At 41.1% G+C, this 14488-nt stretch overlaps 1 protein-coding gene across 8 annotated transcripts in view; it reads right to left on the bottom strand.

Annotated features, from left to right (window-relative positions):
• Positions 1 to 14488, bottom strand: part of LOC140735579 (E3 ubiquitin-protein ligase MGRN1-like) — a 151342-nt gene that overhangs the window by 125596 nt on the left and 11258 nt on the right. The window contains exon 1 of one of the 8 annotated variants that reach the window (XM_073060786.1): positions 4359 to 4473. The exons of the other annotated variants lie outside the window; for them this stretch is intronic. Coding sequence (XP_072916887.1) covers positions 4359 to 4377 — 19 coding nt within the window. The 5' untranslated portion in view covers positions 4378 to 4473. Of the gene's footprint in view, positions 1 to 4358; positions 4474 to 14488 lie in introns of those variants that run through there. 8 annotated transcript variants of the gene reach the window in all.

The following is a 14488-nucleotide window of genomic DNA, read 5'->3' as shown; positions in this document are numbered from 1 at the left end:
TTGTCATTCTTGCTGATGAGACCCACCACGGTCGTGTCATCGGCGAACTTGATGACGTGGTTCGAGCTGTGTTTTGCAGCACAGTCCGCTCCACATCCACTCTATCAAGGCCTTTCAATGTGATTTCTTCCTCATTCTTCTAAACTCAAAAAGCGTACAGGCCCAGAGCAAGCAAATGCTCCTCATATATTAACCCTTTTATTTTAGTGTTCATTTGCATTAACTTCCTCTGATCCCTCTCCAATAGCAACACCATCTTTTGTAGATATGGGGCCCCAATCTGCCCACAATATTCCCGAAAGCAGCCTGGTCAATGCTTTATAAAGTCTCAGCATTACTTCCTTGCTCTTATATAGTCCTTTCAAAATGAAAGCAGTATAGAGAGCAACTTCAGTTATTTGTGGACTTAGGCACATACAATGCTAAATGCAGAAGTCAAGACTTACTAAGTCACCAAAGGCAACACATTGTAGTGAGAAAACCCTCACTCAGGTCTGTGCCAGGTCAAATCTGGGGTTCCATCTCATATCCATCAATTCCAATGGGATATCCAAGCTCACAGAATGGGAGGCAAAACTAGTTCTTTAATCACTTATAATTTACTTGTTCTCGTTAATTATTTTTAAAACATACTTTGATTTGACATCTTCTAATGTCTCCAAGTCAGGGTTATTAAAAAGAAATTAACAACTTGTCAGCATTAATGAAAGGAAAGAGCCCCACTTCCAGATTTACCTTCTTTTAAAGCCAATCAGGCAGCAATACAAGGTGTCATGTGGCAGGAGGTTGTGGAAGTGGTGGAATGGTAAATCTGGCCACGAATACCTATGGCCCAACCCACAAACACAAAGGCTTTTTGGGCAAAGGTAGGGAATGAGTGCTAGAGGTTAGGGGCCAAAACACAATTCAGATCCAGCTATTTTGAGACCATATATCCACAGCCTGCAGGTGAGCAGAAATAAACTACCCTCATGCCTACACCATCAGCACATTCTACTCCTATCCCTGCCCTTTTCTCATTAAAAGTGATGGATGATGACCAAGGAAGAACAGCAGCCAGTTATCAATAACAGCTACAACAGGGATAAAATATTTTTACAAAGAGTACAAATAGCTAGCTTACACATCTTCCTCAAAAGAGGAAGACGGTTTCTTACAAATTCCAAATATGAATAAAAAGCCAGTTTCACGGACCTTCAACTTTATCTGCCTTGTCTGCAGCACAGCTATGATCTTTTGAAGTCCATCTTACAGCTCAAGTAGAATATTAATTATTATTTTATTTATCTGTAGACAGCAATGATCTCATGCAACATTCTTAAACAAATCTTCTGGATTTAAAATTTTTTAAACACCCATTTGATTTTTGAAATGTCTCATGCTCAACACAAATGGATTTTTATGGTCTTCATTGGTTCAGTGTAAAACTCCGCCAAAGGCAGTTTTCAGAACTTGCAATTCGCTGAATGAACCACTACAAATTTGAAAAACTGCCAGGAAACAATTGTAAATTCATTTGTAAATGCTGTTAGAATTTCAAATTCTCCTCCCTACAGAGTGACTTTTTAAGCTAAGTTGCACTGGAAGTTGCAATATGCATCTGAACAGTGTACTCAGGAAAAGATACCATCATTTACAGAAGGCATGTTCATTCCATCTCAGTCACTTAAAAACATGTTTATTATCAAAAATATATTTTTGTGGAGTAGCATATTAAACAAGAGCACAAATGTACTAAAAACTCTGATACTATACAACATGATGTACATGATGAAACAAATAGCACATTGCAAATTTGACTTTAGTTTGGTAGGGTTCAAGTTCCAGTAAATAAGTTTCATTTCACACTCATTGATCTATAAATTGGTGCTTCAATCACAATTCATTGATTCAGATGTATGACATATACAGTGAAATACATCATTTGCATTAACAACCAATACACCCAAAAGGCTGAGTTAGGGACTGGCCATTGGTGCTGCTACACATGCTACCGCTGACATAACATGCTCACTACATTGAGCAGAACAAAACAAGCAGCAGCAACAAGCCCCGTTTTCATCATTCCACCCATTCACACACACAGGCATGCCTACAACCCGAGAACAGGCTGCCTCCGGGTCTCCAGTCCTTAGCCCTAGACTCACAGACATCAGATCAGACTTTGCTGACAACTGGGGCAAAACCCCAGTACTTGCCAATCATAGATTTGACTTTTGGGCCTCAACTCCCAGACTGTATGGACCACCAACCCCAGTGATATGGGGTGGGGTGGGGGGAGAAGTTGTCACAAGCCCTCATGTCTTCTTTGGGCATTTACCTCCAAGCTTGCAGACTTCGATCTTCAACCTTCAGCTTTCTAACTCCAGACACGCTGAGCTCTGGACATCAACCTTCTGCTTTGAACTCTGGACTTGATGACATCTGAGTATTGACCCAGTACTCACAGGTCCAACTTGCTTGGACCTCTAACCCTGATGACTTTGGGGGTTACCAGCCCTCATTATTTCCGCCTGTACAGATCTCCGATAAGGACTCACTAACTTGGGAATCTCTGGTCTCCTCAGCACCTGCCGAGGCGACCTCCGGGATTGGTGACATTTGACCACAGAGCAGTCCCACCCGGACTCCAAACACTGGTTTCTACCCAGACTCCTCATTTACTGCCCCTAACCTACAACTCTCCGTCATCCCTGTCCCCAAAATCATACCTATGAACCTAATGTTGCGAGAATAAAGTCACCGGAGAAAAGTGCTAGTAGATATAAAGCAGTCTGTGACTGTAATAATATTGGTTTCATTGTTGATCTTGCAACCCTTCATTCCATGTAACCCTGGAAATTCAAATTGTTCAAAATCAGATACATCCCATTACCTCTTCAAGGAGCTGGAAAGAACAGAAATGATACAGAAAGTGAAATAATGAAATGGAGTTCTTTCAGGAAGAAGGGTGAAAAGTTTATTTGAGACAGCTGAGGGAATTTGTAGTTAATAGTTGCTAACATATTCCCTGAGATGAAGGTACAGATGTCAACAGGGAACAGTCAAATATGGACCATATGAAAGTGAAGGCAGGGTGGAAACTGGCATTAAGTTACGGAATACATTTTGATTTTGATGTGTTATAACAACTGAAGCCTCTTCACAGGAGCTTTATGAACCAAATTGGACATCAAGTGGCATTTGCTGATATTAGGACTCATGGCAAGAGCTCAATCAAGAGATATATTTTCAAGTACACTTTTATAAAATGAGAGGGGTAGAAAGTTTCAGGCAATAATTATAAAGTTCAGTGTTGATAGCTGAAGAGTACAGTCACCAATGATGTAACGATTAAAATGAAGAGAGCACAGGAAACCAAACATGGAGTACTGCAATTATCTTGCAAGGCTGAAGAGCTAAAAGAGGATAGTGCAATATATGTGAGGTACAGAGTGGTGTGTGCACAGAAGGGAGGAGGATGTGGAACCAATGGCATTAGAAAACAAAAGATGAGAATTTTAAACTAATGGAATGCCAGATCAGGAGCTAATGTGAGTACTGGACATAATGGTGGGGTAAGCGTACAAGACTTGTTGTCGGTTGGGAAGTTGGCTACAGACTTTAGATACTCTAAACTCAAGCTTATCAAGAGCATTTTGCTTACAATAACTAGCTAGAAATTAAACCTTTAAAAATTATATATACTTCACTTTCCAACTGACAGTTATGTGATTTTCCAAATTCTATCACCACCACTTTCTCCCACCCTGCGAATCAGACAAGAGACAACAGATTCTGGAAACAGGAGCAACATATAAAAAGCTGGAGGAACTCAGTGGGTAGTCAACATCATCTGTAATTTCCCTACATAGATGCTGCATGATCTGCTAAATACCTCCAGCTTTTTGTGCATCCCTCATCCAAATCTACACTCTGACAAAATGGCTAACTTTAAACAATCACAAATGAGTATGGGATCTAATATGATTTGAGTGCCATCATTATACAAGAATCCAATAATCTATGGGGAAAGTTATTTTACGATGTGTACATTACTAAATCTGAATTTATTTATATGCTAAAAATGTTGTTCAATGTAACCTCCCTTACTGCAGACAAAGAATTAACAGAGAAAAAAACATTTATTTTTTTAAAAAGTGAAATGAGTGGGATGTAAGTTCAATAAAACCCAAAAATATACTTGTTTCAGTGAGGGAGAGGGAGAAAACATAAAAAGAAAACTCCAAAGCGTTTTAAAAGGTTACAATAGGAAAACACCTGTGGGATTTGGCTGGCAAACCTTTTTAAGCACTTCACATACTATAGAAGCTAACTCTAGTCCCAAAATACTATATAAAAAAAAGTAAAATTATTACCTCCAACATGTTTCTCCATTCAATTTCCCAGTCCAATTTTATATCAAATTAAACACAGTGAATGGTCAGAGATTTGTTTGAAATAGAAAGGACAAGCTAAGAAATAATGTTTAAAAGATTTAACACCTCCCTTTTCCTCTAAACCAGTTGCCACCAGTTTGGAATCCTTCAAGTTAATGAAAATTTCCATGGTAATAATTAAACCCTTAACATTCCTAACTTGTTAGTGGAAAGATTTAAACCACTCATTAAATCTCAGGTTTTATGTTTATTAGCATTTCAAAGCAACTGTACTGCTGCCACACGAAGAAATACAAATTTCACAATATATAGGACAATGATAATAAATCTGATTCTGAACAGGAAAGAAATTTCTGTTTGCTCAAAATATTACATTCCCAAATGTCAATTTGCCTACACTAAAAGCAGCTTGGCTTAAACCAAAAAAGATGGAAATACTATACATTTTCAAAGACAAAAAGTCATAATATGTGAATGCAGGAGAAAGCCCAAAGACAACCACAATTCCACAATTACACACACAAAAAAAGTGCTGGAGTCAGACAGCATCTGTGGAAGTGAATAAACAGTCGACGTTTCAAGCCAAGACCATTCACCAGGATTGGAAAGGAAGGGGGAAGAAACCAAAATAAGGTGGGAGGGGGGAAGGTGGAAGGAAACAAGCTTGAAGGTGATAAGTGAATTCAGGTGAGTGGGGAGGGAGGGATGAAGTAAGAAGCTCGGAGGTGATAAGTGGAAAAGGCAAAGAGATAGGGAACAAGGAATCTGATAGTAGAGGCGAGTGTATCATGGGAGAATGTGAAGAAGGAGGGGCACCAGGGGGAGGTGGGGAGGTGATAGGTAGGTGAGGAGACAGAGTGAGGAAATAAGGGGGGGGGTGCAGAAGGAGAGGGAAAAAAAATAAGTTGTTCATGCCATCAGGTTGGAAGCTACATGGACAGAATGTGAAGTGTTGCTTTTCCAACCCTAGAGCGGCCTCATCACGGCAGTGGAGGAGGCCATGGACCAACATGTTGGAACGAGAATGAGTATAGGAATTGGAATGGTTGGCCAATGGGAACTACTTCTTTTTACGGGTGGAATTGAGGTGCTCGACAAAGCACACACCTAATCTACTTCAGGTCTCACCAACGTAGAGGAGGCCACAACAGGAGCATCAGATGCAGTAGATGACCCCAATAGATTTGCATGTGAAGTGTTGCCTCACCTGGAAGGACTGTTTGGAGCCCTGGATTTATGTGAGGGAAGAGGAGAATGGACAGGTGTAGCATGTCTGCCACTTGCAGAGATACGTGCTGGGAAGGAGATGAGTGGAGAGGGACAAATGAACAAGGGAATCAAGGAGGGAGTGATCCCTACAATAGTTGGGGGGGGGGAGGTAAAGGTGTGTTAAGTCTTACCCCAAGGTGGTAGGGTCCCATTGAAAATAGCAGGAGTTGTGGAGGCTCATGAAGTGGTAGGTGAGGACAAGAGGAACTCTATCCCTACGAAGGCAATGGGAAGATGGGGTGAGGGTGGATATTTGGGAAATGGAGGAGATGAAGATGAGGGCAGCATCAATAGTGGAGGAAGAGAAACCCTGTCCTTTGAAGGAGAATATCTCTGATGTCCTGGAAAGGAAAACCTTATCCTGGGAACAGATGTGGCAAAAACAAAGGAACTGAGAAAAGGGAAAGGCACTTTTACAGGAGACAGGGTGGGAAGAGGTATAATCAAGATAGCCATAGGAATCAGTGGGTTTATAAAAGATATCAGTAAACAGTTATTTCCAGTGACCGAGATCAAGAAAGGGAAAAGTGTCAGAAATGGACAAAGTTAATTAATATATTATACAAAATATTTTGTGATTGATGGATTTGAATATGTCTGCCTATTTATAAATCTGCCTTTCCTTTGCCTCTAGCCATTCTGATACTATCAGAAAAACTATGATGAATAGATACCATGGTATATCAATTCTTACTCTTTGCAGCCTTTGATAAATAATCACATCAAACATTTATAACACTCCAGTTCTCTCACTCATTTTGACTGCATTTGATCAATTCAAATCTGTTAGTCTATTGTCAGTTAAGTCTTATTTGTTTACCTTCCTGCCCCAAGACTGTTCCACAACAACTTATCCCTAGACCCTTCTTTTCTTTCACCAAATCACAGCTCTCCTAATGCCACTGTCTACAGATATAGAGTAAGATCCACTTACAAATATCAACACCAAAATCAACCTCCATTTCTCAACAACTGCCTGTCTCAATGTTGTCCAACTATTCTTCCAATAAATAGTCTTGCACAAATTACATATTCTTCCTTCTCAATATTAGGAATGCTATTCGGCCATCACTGCAAACTCTATACTTCAAGAGCAATCTTATCCTCTTCTAGCCCTAATCAGGTTACCGTAGATTCCGGATTATAAGCTGCTACTTTTTTCCCACGCTTTGAACAGCTTTGAACACTGCGGCCTTTACTATGATGCGGCTAATGCATGGTTTTTTTTCATGCCGCCAAAAACATTTTGCCTCGTAACAGTAGACCAATAAAATTGATGAGTAGTTCACAGAGGTCCAATGAAATTGTACGATAAATCAAGCGCACTTTCACAATTAAATTATTGTAAATCAGTCATTTGTACTCACCCTCATCAACATGGAAAACACTCGAAGAAAAGCATTGTGCTGCCTTTATGGCAGTTATTTAGTTTATAATATTTTCGCTTAGTAATTCATTTGTTAGTATTTTCTAGTTAAAGTTAGAAGTGTTTTAAGTATATTTGTTTTCTGTACTACATCCCGGGATGCTATGACGTCACATCTGGTTTCGCCGCATCTTGTGGGGAAAATACCGGTTTGCAATAAACGGAAAGGAGGGGGCAAGCGCATTAGACCCGCGCGAGAACGCTGCAAACATATGATGCAGCTTTTAAGTTAAAGGCGATCAATAACTTTTCCTGGTAGGCTGTAGTATATATTTTTTTACCAGTCGTTAGGAGATATTGGAATGTTGTTCGTGCACTGTTCAGTAAAAAAGTATACGCAACGTAATTTGTGTGTTACCGATACGTATGTATATTTAAAAGTAGCCGTGTTACAGGCACGGTTCGAAAAAAAGCATTTGCAATATGTATTTGTTTATGTTACCATACGGATTTAATTAAAAGTTAAAAAATCCTCACGTGTAATATCTTTCTGTGTAAATATCTCATATTACTACGTGGGACACCTGCGGCTTAAAATCCGGTGCGGCTTGTACAAGTACAAAATTGATTTTCTTTCTAAAATTAGAGCCTGCGGCTTTTAATCAGGTGTGCTCTGTAGTCCGGAATCTACGGTAATTTCCAAATCCGATTCCTCACCGTTCCTTGTATACTTCACTTAACCTCCAAAACGGTTCACCTGCAGTTGAAACCCATGTCTATCTGTTACCTCTAGGTAATTATTCAAAACTCTCTTGATTGGCTCCTCATCTTCCTGACTCTAACCGTTGGTCACCACTGGATAGACTGTTGTGGAACAGTCTTGGAGGAGGAAAGTAAAACAAAATGTCACCATGCTTATCCTGTCCTACACCAACATCCTTTGATCTGTAACTTCTGACAACACACCGATCAACAAGATCTGAATCTCCGTGCATCAAATCAGAAATCCATATCCCATGTTTTATCAATCCCTCATCGTTCCCTTGCACTGCAACCTATGCAGTACAAACTTCATGCTCCACCACATTCTGTGCAGCAAGCCTGCCCTTCGCACATTCAGAGGGGTTCTTGTGCTCAATGGCTCGCTTTTGTATGATCCAAGCGATCATGTCAGAAAACTCCAACAAGCTTTTCACATCTTTCATCAAATCCATCTTGTTGACTAAACTATTGATAATCCAACCCTATAATATCGCCTTTGGACAAACATCATGCGTGATTTAAAATTCTTTAGTGCACTGGAACATATCTTTTGTTAAGGCACAAATTACAAATTATTGCTATTATGTACCCTTGCAAAAAAAAATTTAGGTATCAAGATTTTATTCAATATTGCATGGAGAATCAGAATTACAAGTGACAAAAAGTCCTACAAATCAATTTTCTGTTAATTCGTCAGTTAAACACATATTCCACAAAAGCATGAACTATTTAGCGTTCATGAAAATGCATTTCATGCTTCCCTGCCAGTCGCTCCTCAACTTATTATGGAGTATCATTACAGTAGTTAATAGGTGCATATTCCCACAATTTACCGCAACTTTTAATAACAATAACAATGGATCAGTCACACCCTTCGCAGCAAAACGCAAACCGTTGACTTTCTAATCTACAGATTAAAATTAAACTGTAAATTCAAAGTTCCCTTGTGACGCACAAACTAATACATGCTGCCTCATGTAGTGCTGATCTTTAGCCTGTGACAAGCAAAGATTGAAATGGAGATGCAATGAATAGTCTTAGCAAGCTTAAATGGATAAACATTTTGAAATTCTCACTTTGAATTGCTATCCAGTGGCACTTGCTAACAAAAATACTCGTTATCTTCCTCATAAAAGAAAGTTAAAGTCAAAGTCGAGTTTATTGTCATATGCACAAATACAGTGTGAGAGCAAAATGGTGCCAGTGAACCATGGCAACATTCTGCGGGGAATGCACAATACTTCTAAACATATCTCTTTTGATTTACTCTCACTGCAATCTGCAGCATATAATTTCCCTTTAAGCAATGTATTTTTAAATCGACTTATAAATCTACAGACTTCATGGCCTCATGAAGGACTCAGCAAACTCTCAAGCAAGCAGGTACGGCACTTCTAAGCGGACAAAGGTTCAATTGCCAGAGCCAAAAGCGAGGTTGGGGGACAGGGGAGGGAACACTCCAAGCCAGGCTGAAACAGAGGAATGAGACTCCTTCTACTCAGCACCTTGTTAGCAAACGTGCAGTTGCTAGAGAACCAAATTGAGGACCAAGGGTCAAGATTGCTGTATCAGAGGGAAATGAAAGATAGTTGTATTCTATGTTTGAACGAGACGTGGCTTACTCCCAGCACACCAGGTATGGCAATCAGACCCAAAGGCTTCTCGATTCACCGGATAGACCGAGCTGCTGATTCAGAAAAGGCAAAAGGTGGAGGTGTGTGTTTCATGATAAACACTCAGTGGTGCTCTGATGTGGCGGTTTTGTCAAGCCTGTGTTCCGGTCAAATGCCGTCTATTCTACTTATCGAGGGAGTTCTCCATAATTCTGACTGAAGTTTACATACCACCAGCAGTATAATCAAGCACTTGAGATACTGTACAATGCAATCTCCAAACAAGAAAAAGTTGATCCAGACGCATTTTGAATCATATTTGGGGACTTCACCTAGGCTAGTTTGAAGAAAACCCTGCCCAATTACCATCAGCATATAACCTTCAGCACCAGAGGTCCCAGCACACTAGACCACCATTACACTAAGATGAGGAATGCCTACCATTCCATGCCTAGGCCACATTTCAATAAATCCGGTCACTTGGTTGTCCTTCTCCTACCTGCATATAGGCAGAGGCTGAAGAACAAAGCTCCAGCGATCAGGACAACAAAGGGGTGGTTGTGGGAGGCAAAGGACTGACTACAGGATTGCTCTGAGTCAGTGGACTAGGCCTTGTTCAAGAATTCATCTGTGGATCTGAATGAATACACTATGGTTGTCAGATACTTTATTAAAATAGTTGTAAACGAATGTGTCCCTACATGGTGGAGCCATGAAAAGCATACAGCCTGTTAGAGTGATTTTTGGGTTGTCATTTACATTTAGCAAATGGCTTTGGCTACCAGTCTTCAGTTCCTTGAAAATGTATTGTGGATTTAATGTGGAACAATGCATTCCTAAAGCTGTGAATCCCAGTCCACAGACAATGCTGGCACCCGTGGGATGGTTGCGAATCAGAAGGTGTGAAGTTTGTATGTAGTTTCAACAGAAAGTATTATATATACTTTGTAAATATGGAATTGTCCTATGTGTTCCAACATATAAATATCAAACCCCATATTGAGCCAGCAGACCTTTCCACCGAAAGCATCTCCATATGATGCCTGCTGTATCTTGTTTTGTTGAATAAAGAAGCTGCTTTGTATCTACCAGTCATTTTCTCCAGCGATTTCATTCACACAACAACACAGCCCAGCCAGGGGACCTTCCAAAGTACTAAAGATCTGTACTGATCAATTGACTGAAGTGTTTACTGAGATCCGTATTTAACCTCTCGCTTCGGCCACTTACATCCACAGTGATGAAGTGTTTCGAGAGGTTGGTGATGAAACATAACAACTCCTGCCTGTGAATCAACTTGGATCTACTCCAGTTTGCCCACTGGAGTTATAAGTCCACAGCAGTTGCCATCTCACTGGCTCTTCACTCAACCCTGGAACACCTGGGCAGCAAAAATGCATACATCAGGCACGAGAGAAAATCTGCAGATGCTGGAAATCCAAGCAACACACACACAAAATGCTGGCAGGACTCAGCAGGCCAGGCAACATCTATGGAAAAGAATAAAGATGATGTTTCAGGTCAAGACCCTTAATCAGAACTAGAGGAAAAAAAAGCGAAGTCAGAGAAAGAAGTTTGGGGGGTGGGGGGGAGGAGGGAGAAATACAAAGTAGTAAGTGATAAGTCAAATGAGGAGAGAGGGAGGGGTGAAGGAAAGAGCTGTAAAATTAATTTATGAAAGAGATACAGGACTGTATAAAGGGGAATCCAATAGGAGAGGACAGAATACCATGGAGGAAAGGGAAAGGGAACAAGCACCAGAGAGAGGTGATGGGCCAGTTTAAGGAGATAAAGTAAGAGAGGGAGAGGGAAATGAGAATGGGGATTCAGGGGCACTACTAGAAGTTCAAGAAATCAATGTTCATGCCATCAGTTTGGAGGCTACCCAGACGGAATATAAGGTGTTGCTCCTCCAACCTGAGTGTGGCTACATTGTGGCAGTAGAGGAGGCCATGAACTGACATTTCGGAATGGGAATGGAAAGTAGAATTAAAATGGTGGCCACTGGGAGATCCCACTTTTTCTGGTGGACAGAACATAGGTGCTCGGCAAGGTGTCCTCACCAAACATATTATTCTCCATAATTTCCGCCATCTCCAACGGGACCCCACCACTAAGCACATCTTTCCCTCCGCCCCACCTTCTGCTTTCCACAGGGATCGCTTCCTATGCGACTCCTTTGTCCATTCGTCCCTCCCCACTGACCTCCCTCCTGGTACATTCTTGCAAGCAGAATAACTGCTACACCTGAACTCTATACCTCCCTCACTACCGTCCAGGGCCCCAAACAGTCCTTCCGGGTGAGGCGACACTTCACCTGCGAGTCTGTTGGGGTCATCTACTGTATCCAGTGATACCAGTGTGGCCTGTATCAGTGAAACCTGACATAGATTGGGAGACTGCTTCACCAAGCACTTACATTCCATCCGCCAGGATCTCCAGTGGCCACCCATTTTAATTCTACTTCACATTCCAACATGCCAGTCCACGGACTCCTCTACTGATGCAATGAGGCCACACTCAGGTTGGAGGGGCAACACCTTAAATTCCATCTGGGTAGCCTCCAAATCTGATGGCATGAACATCGATGTCTCAAACTTACAGTAATTGCACCCCCCTTCACCATCCCCATTTCCCTCTCTCACCTCATCTCATTCCCTGCCATCATCTCCCTCCGGTGCACCTCCCCTTCCTTTCTTCCAGCCTTCTGTCCTCTCCCATCAGATTCCCCCTTCTCCAGCCCTTTATCTCATTCACCAATCGACTTCCCAGCTCTTTACTTCACCACTCTCCCTCCTCCGGTTTCACCCACCACCTACTACTTTGTATTTCTTTCTCCCCTCCTCCACCTTCTTACTCTGACTTCTCATCTTTTTTCTCCAGTCCAGATGAGGCCCGAAATGTTGACTGTTTACTCTCTTCCATAGATGTTGCCTGGCCTGTTGAGTTCGTCCAGCATTTGTGTGTGTTGCATAGATCAGGATTTTTCTCATCAAATGCAGCTCAGCATTCAATACCATCGTCCCCTCAAAACTAACCAATAAGCTTCAAAACCTTGGCCACAATACATCCTTGTGCAACTGGATCCTCAATTTCCTCTCTTGCAGACCCCAGTCAGTTCAGATTGGTAACAACATCTCCTGGACAATCTTCATCAGCACAGGAGCACCACAAGGTTGTGTGCTCTATTCACTTTATACTTATCTGTGTGGCCAAACACAGGTCCAATGCCATATTTCATTTTACTGATGACCCCACTGTTACAGGTCAAATCAAAAGTGGTGATGATTCAGTATAAAAGGAGAGAGATTGAAAATCTGGCTGAGTGGCTCACCTCTTACATAATGTCACCAAGACCAAGGAGTTGATTATTGACTTCAGGAGGAGAAAATCAGAGGTCCATCTGCCAGTTCTTATTGGAGGATCAAAGGTGGAGAGATTGAGCAACTTTAAATTCCTCTGTTATTACTTTGGAGGACATGTCCTGGGCCCAGCACGTATGGGCAATTACAAAGAAAGCACCTCTACTTCCTGAGGAGCTTGCAAAGACAACTAAAACTGTGACAAACATCTACAGATGAAAAGTGACTGACTATATCACTGCATGGTATGGAAACACCAGTGCCATTGAATGGAAAAACCTACCAAAAGAAGTGAATACAGCTGATTGGTTGAAGGGAAGTAGTAGCTGTTCTGTGTACGTGTTCAGGCTTCTCCTGCTCAAAGGAAGCAGCACAAGCCCCACAGATGGTGAGGTTCTGTGAGTCAGACATGGCGACTTCCAAGTCATTCTTGATAGTTTTACATCAAGTCACGAAGCTTTGGTTAGGTGAGCATATTTTGACCTTTAAAAACCTCAGCAATTTTAAATCAGAAAAATTCTAAGTTCTTCAGTTAAGTACACAGATTTGTCAGAGGAAATAACCAACATGCTCTCTTCAGATAAGAATCACTCTATTTAATGGCAGGGCTATTAGGAGTTTTCATGGAATATAGATTAATAATCCAGCTTTGAACTCATTCTATATAACCTATTAATAGAGCTGGGTAATTTTACCCATTTTACATGAAGTGAGAGAGAGAAAACTTCAGTGTACACACTTACAGTTGCATACAAGTTTGGGCACCCCGGTCAAAATTTCTGTTACTGTGAACAGCTAAGCGAGTAAAAGATGACCTGATTTCCAAAAGGCATAAAGTTAAAGATGACACATTTCTTTAATATTTTAAGCAAGATTACTTTTTATTTCCATCTTTTACAGTTTCAAAATAACAAAAAGGAAAAGGGCCCAAAGCAAAAGTTTGGGCACCCTGCATGGTCAGTACTTAATAACACCCCCTTTGGCAAGTATCACAGCTTGTAAACACTTTCTGTAGCCAGCTAAGAGTCTTTCAATTTTTGTTTGGAGGATTTTTGCCCATTCTTCCTTGCAAAAAGCTTCTAGTTCTGTGAAATTCTTGGGCCATCTTGCATGCACTGCTCTTTTGAGATCTATCCACAGATTTTTGATGATGTTTAGGTCAGGGGACTGTGAGGGCCATGGCAAAACCTTTAGCTTGTACCTCTTGAGGTAGTCCATTGTGGATTTTGGGGTGTGTTTAGGATCATTATTCTGTTGTAGAAGCTATCCTCTTTTCATCTTCAGCTTTTTTTTGTTTACAGACAGTGTGATGTCTGCTTCCAGAATTTGCTGGTAATTAATTGAATTCATTCTTCCCTCCACCAGTGAAATACTCCCTGTGCTACTGGCTGCAACACAAGCTCGAAGCATGATCGATCCACCCCCGTGCTTAACAGTTGGAGAGGTGTTCTTTCCATGAAATTCTGCACCCTTTTTTCTCCAAACATACCTTTGCTCACTGCAGCCAAAATGTTCTATTTTAACTTCATCAGTCTACAGGACTTGTTTCCAAAGTGCATCAGGCTTGTTTAGATGTTCCTTTGCAAACTTCTAATGCTGAATTTTGTGGTTAGGACGCAGGAAAGGTTTTCTTCTGATGACTCTTCCATGAAGGTCATATTTGTGCAGTAGAACAGTACAGCACCACTCCAGAGTCTGCTAAATCTTCCTAAAGGTCTTTTGCAGTCAAACGGGGGT

This window comes from Hemitrygon akajei, chromosome 11 (assembly GCF_048418815.1).
Source record: "Hemitrygon akajei chromosome 11, sHemAka1.3, whole genome shotgun sequence".
In the NCBI taxonomy this organism is placed as follows: Eukaryota; Metazoa; Chordata; class Chondrichthyes; order Myliobatiformes; family Dasyatidae; genus Hemitrygon; species Hemitrygon akajei.
Note: the sequence above shows the minus strand (reverse complement) of the source record. Positions and strands in the feature narration are given on the sequence as shown.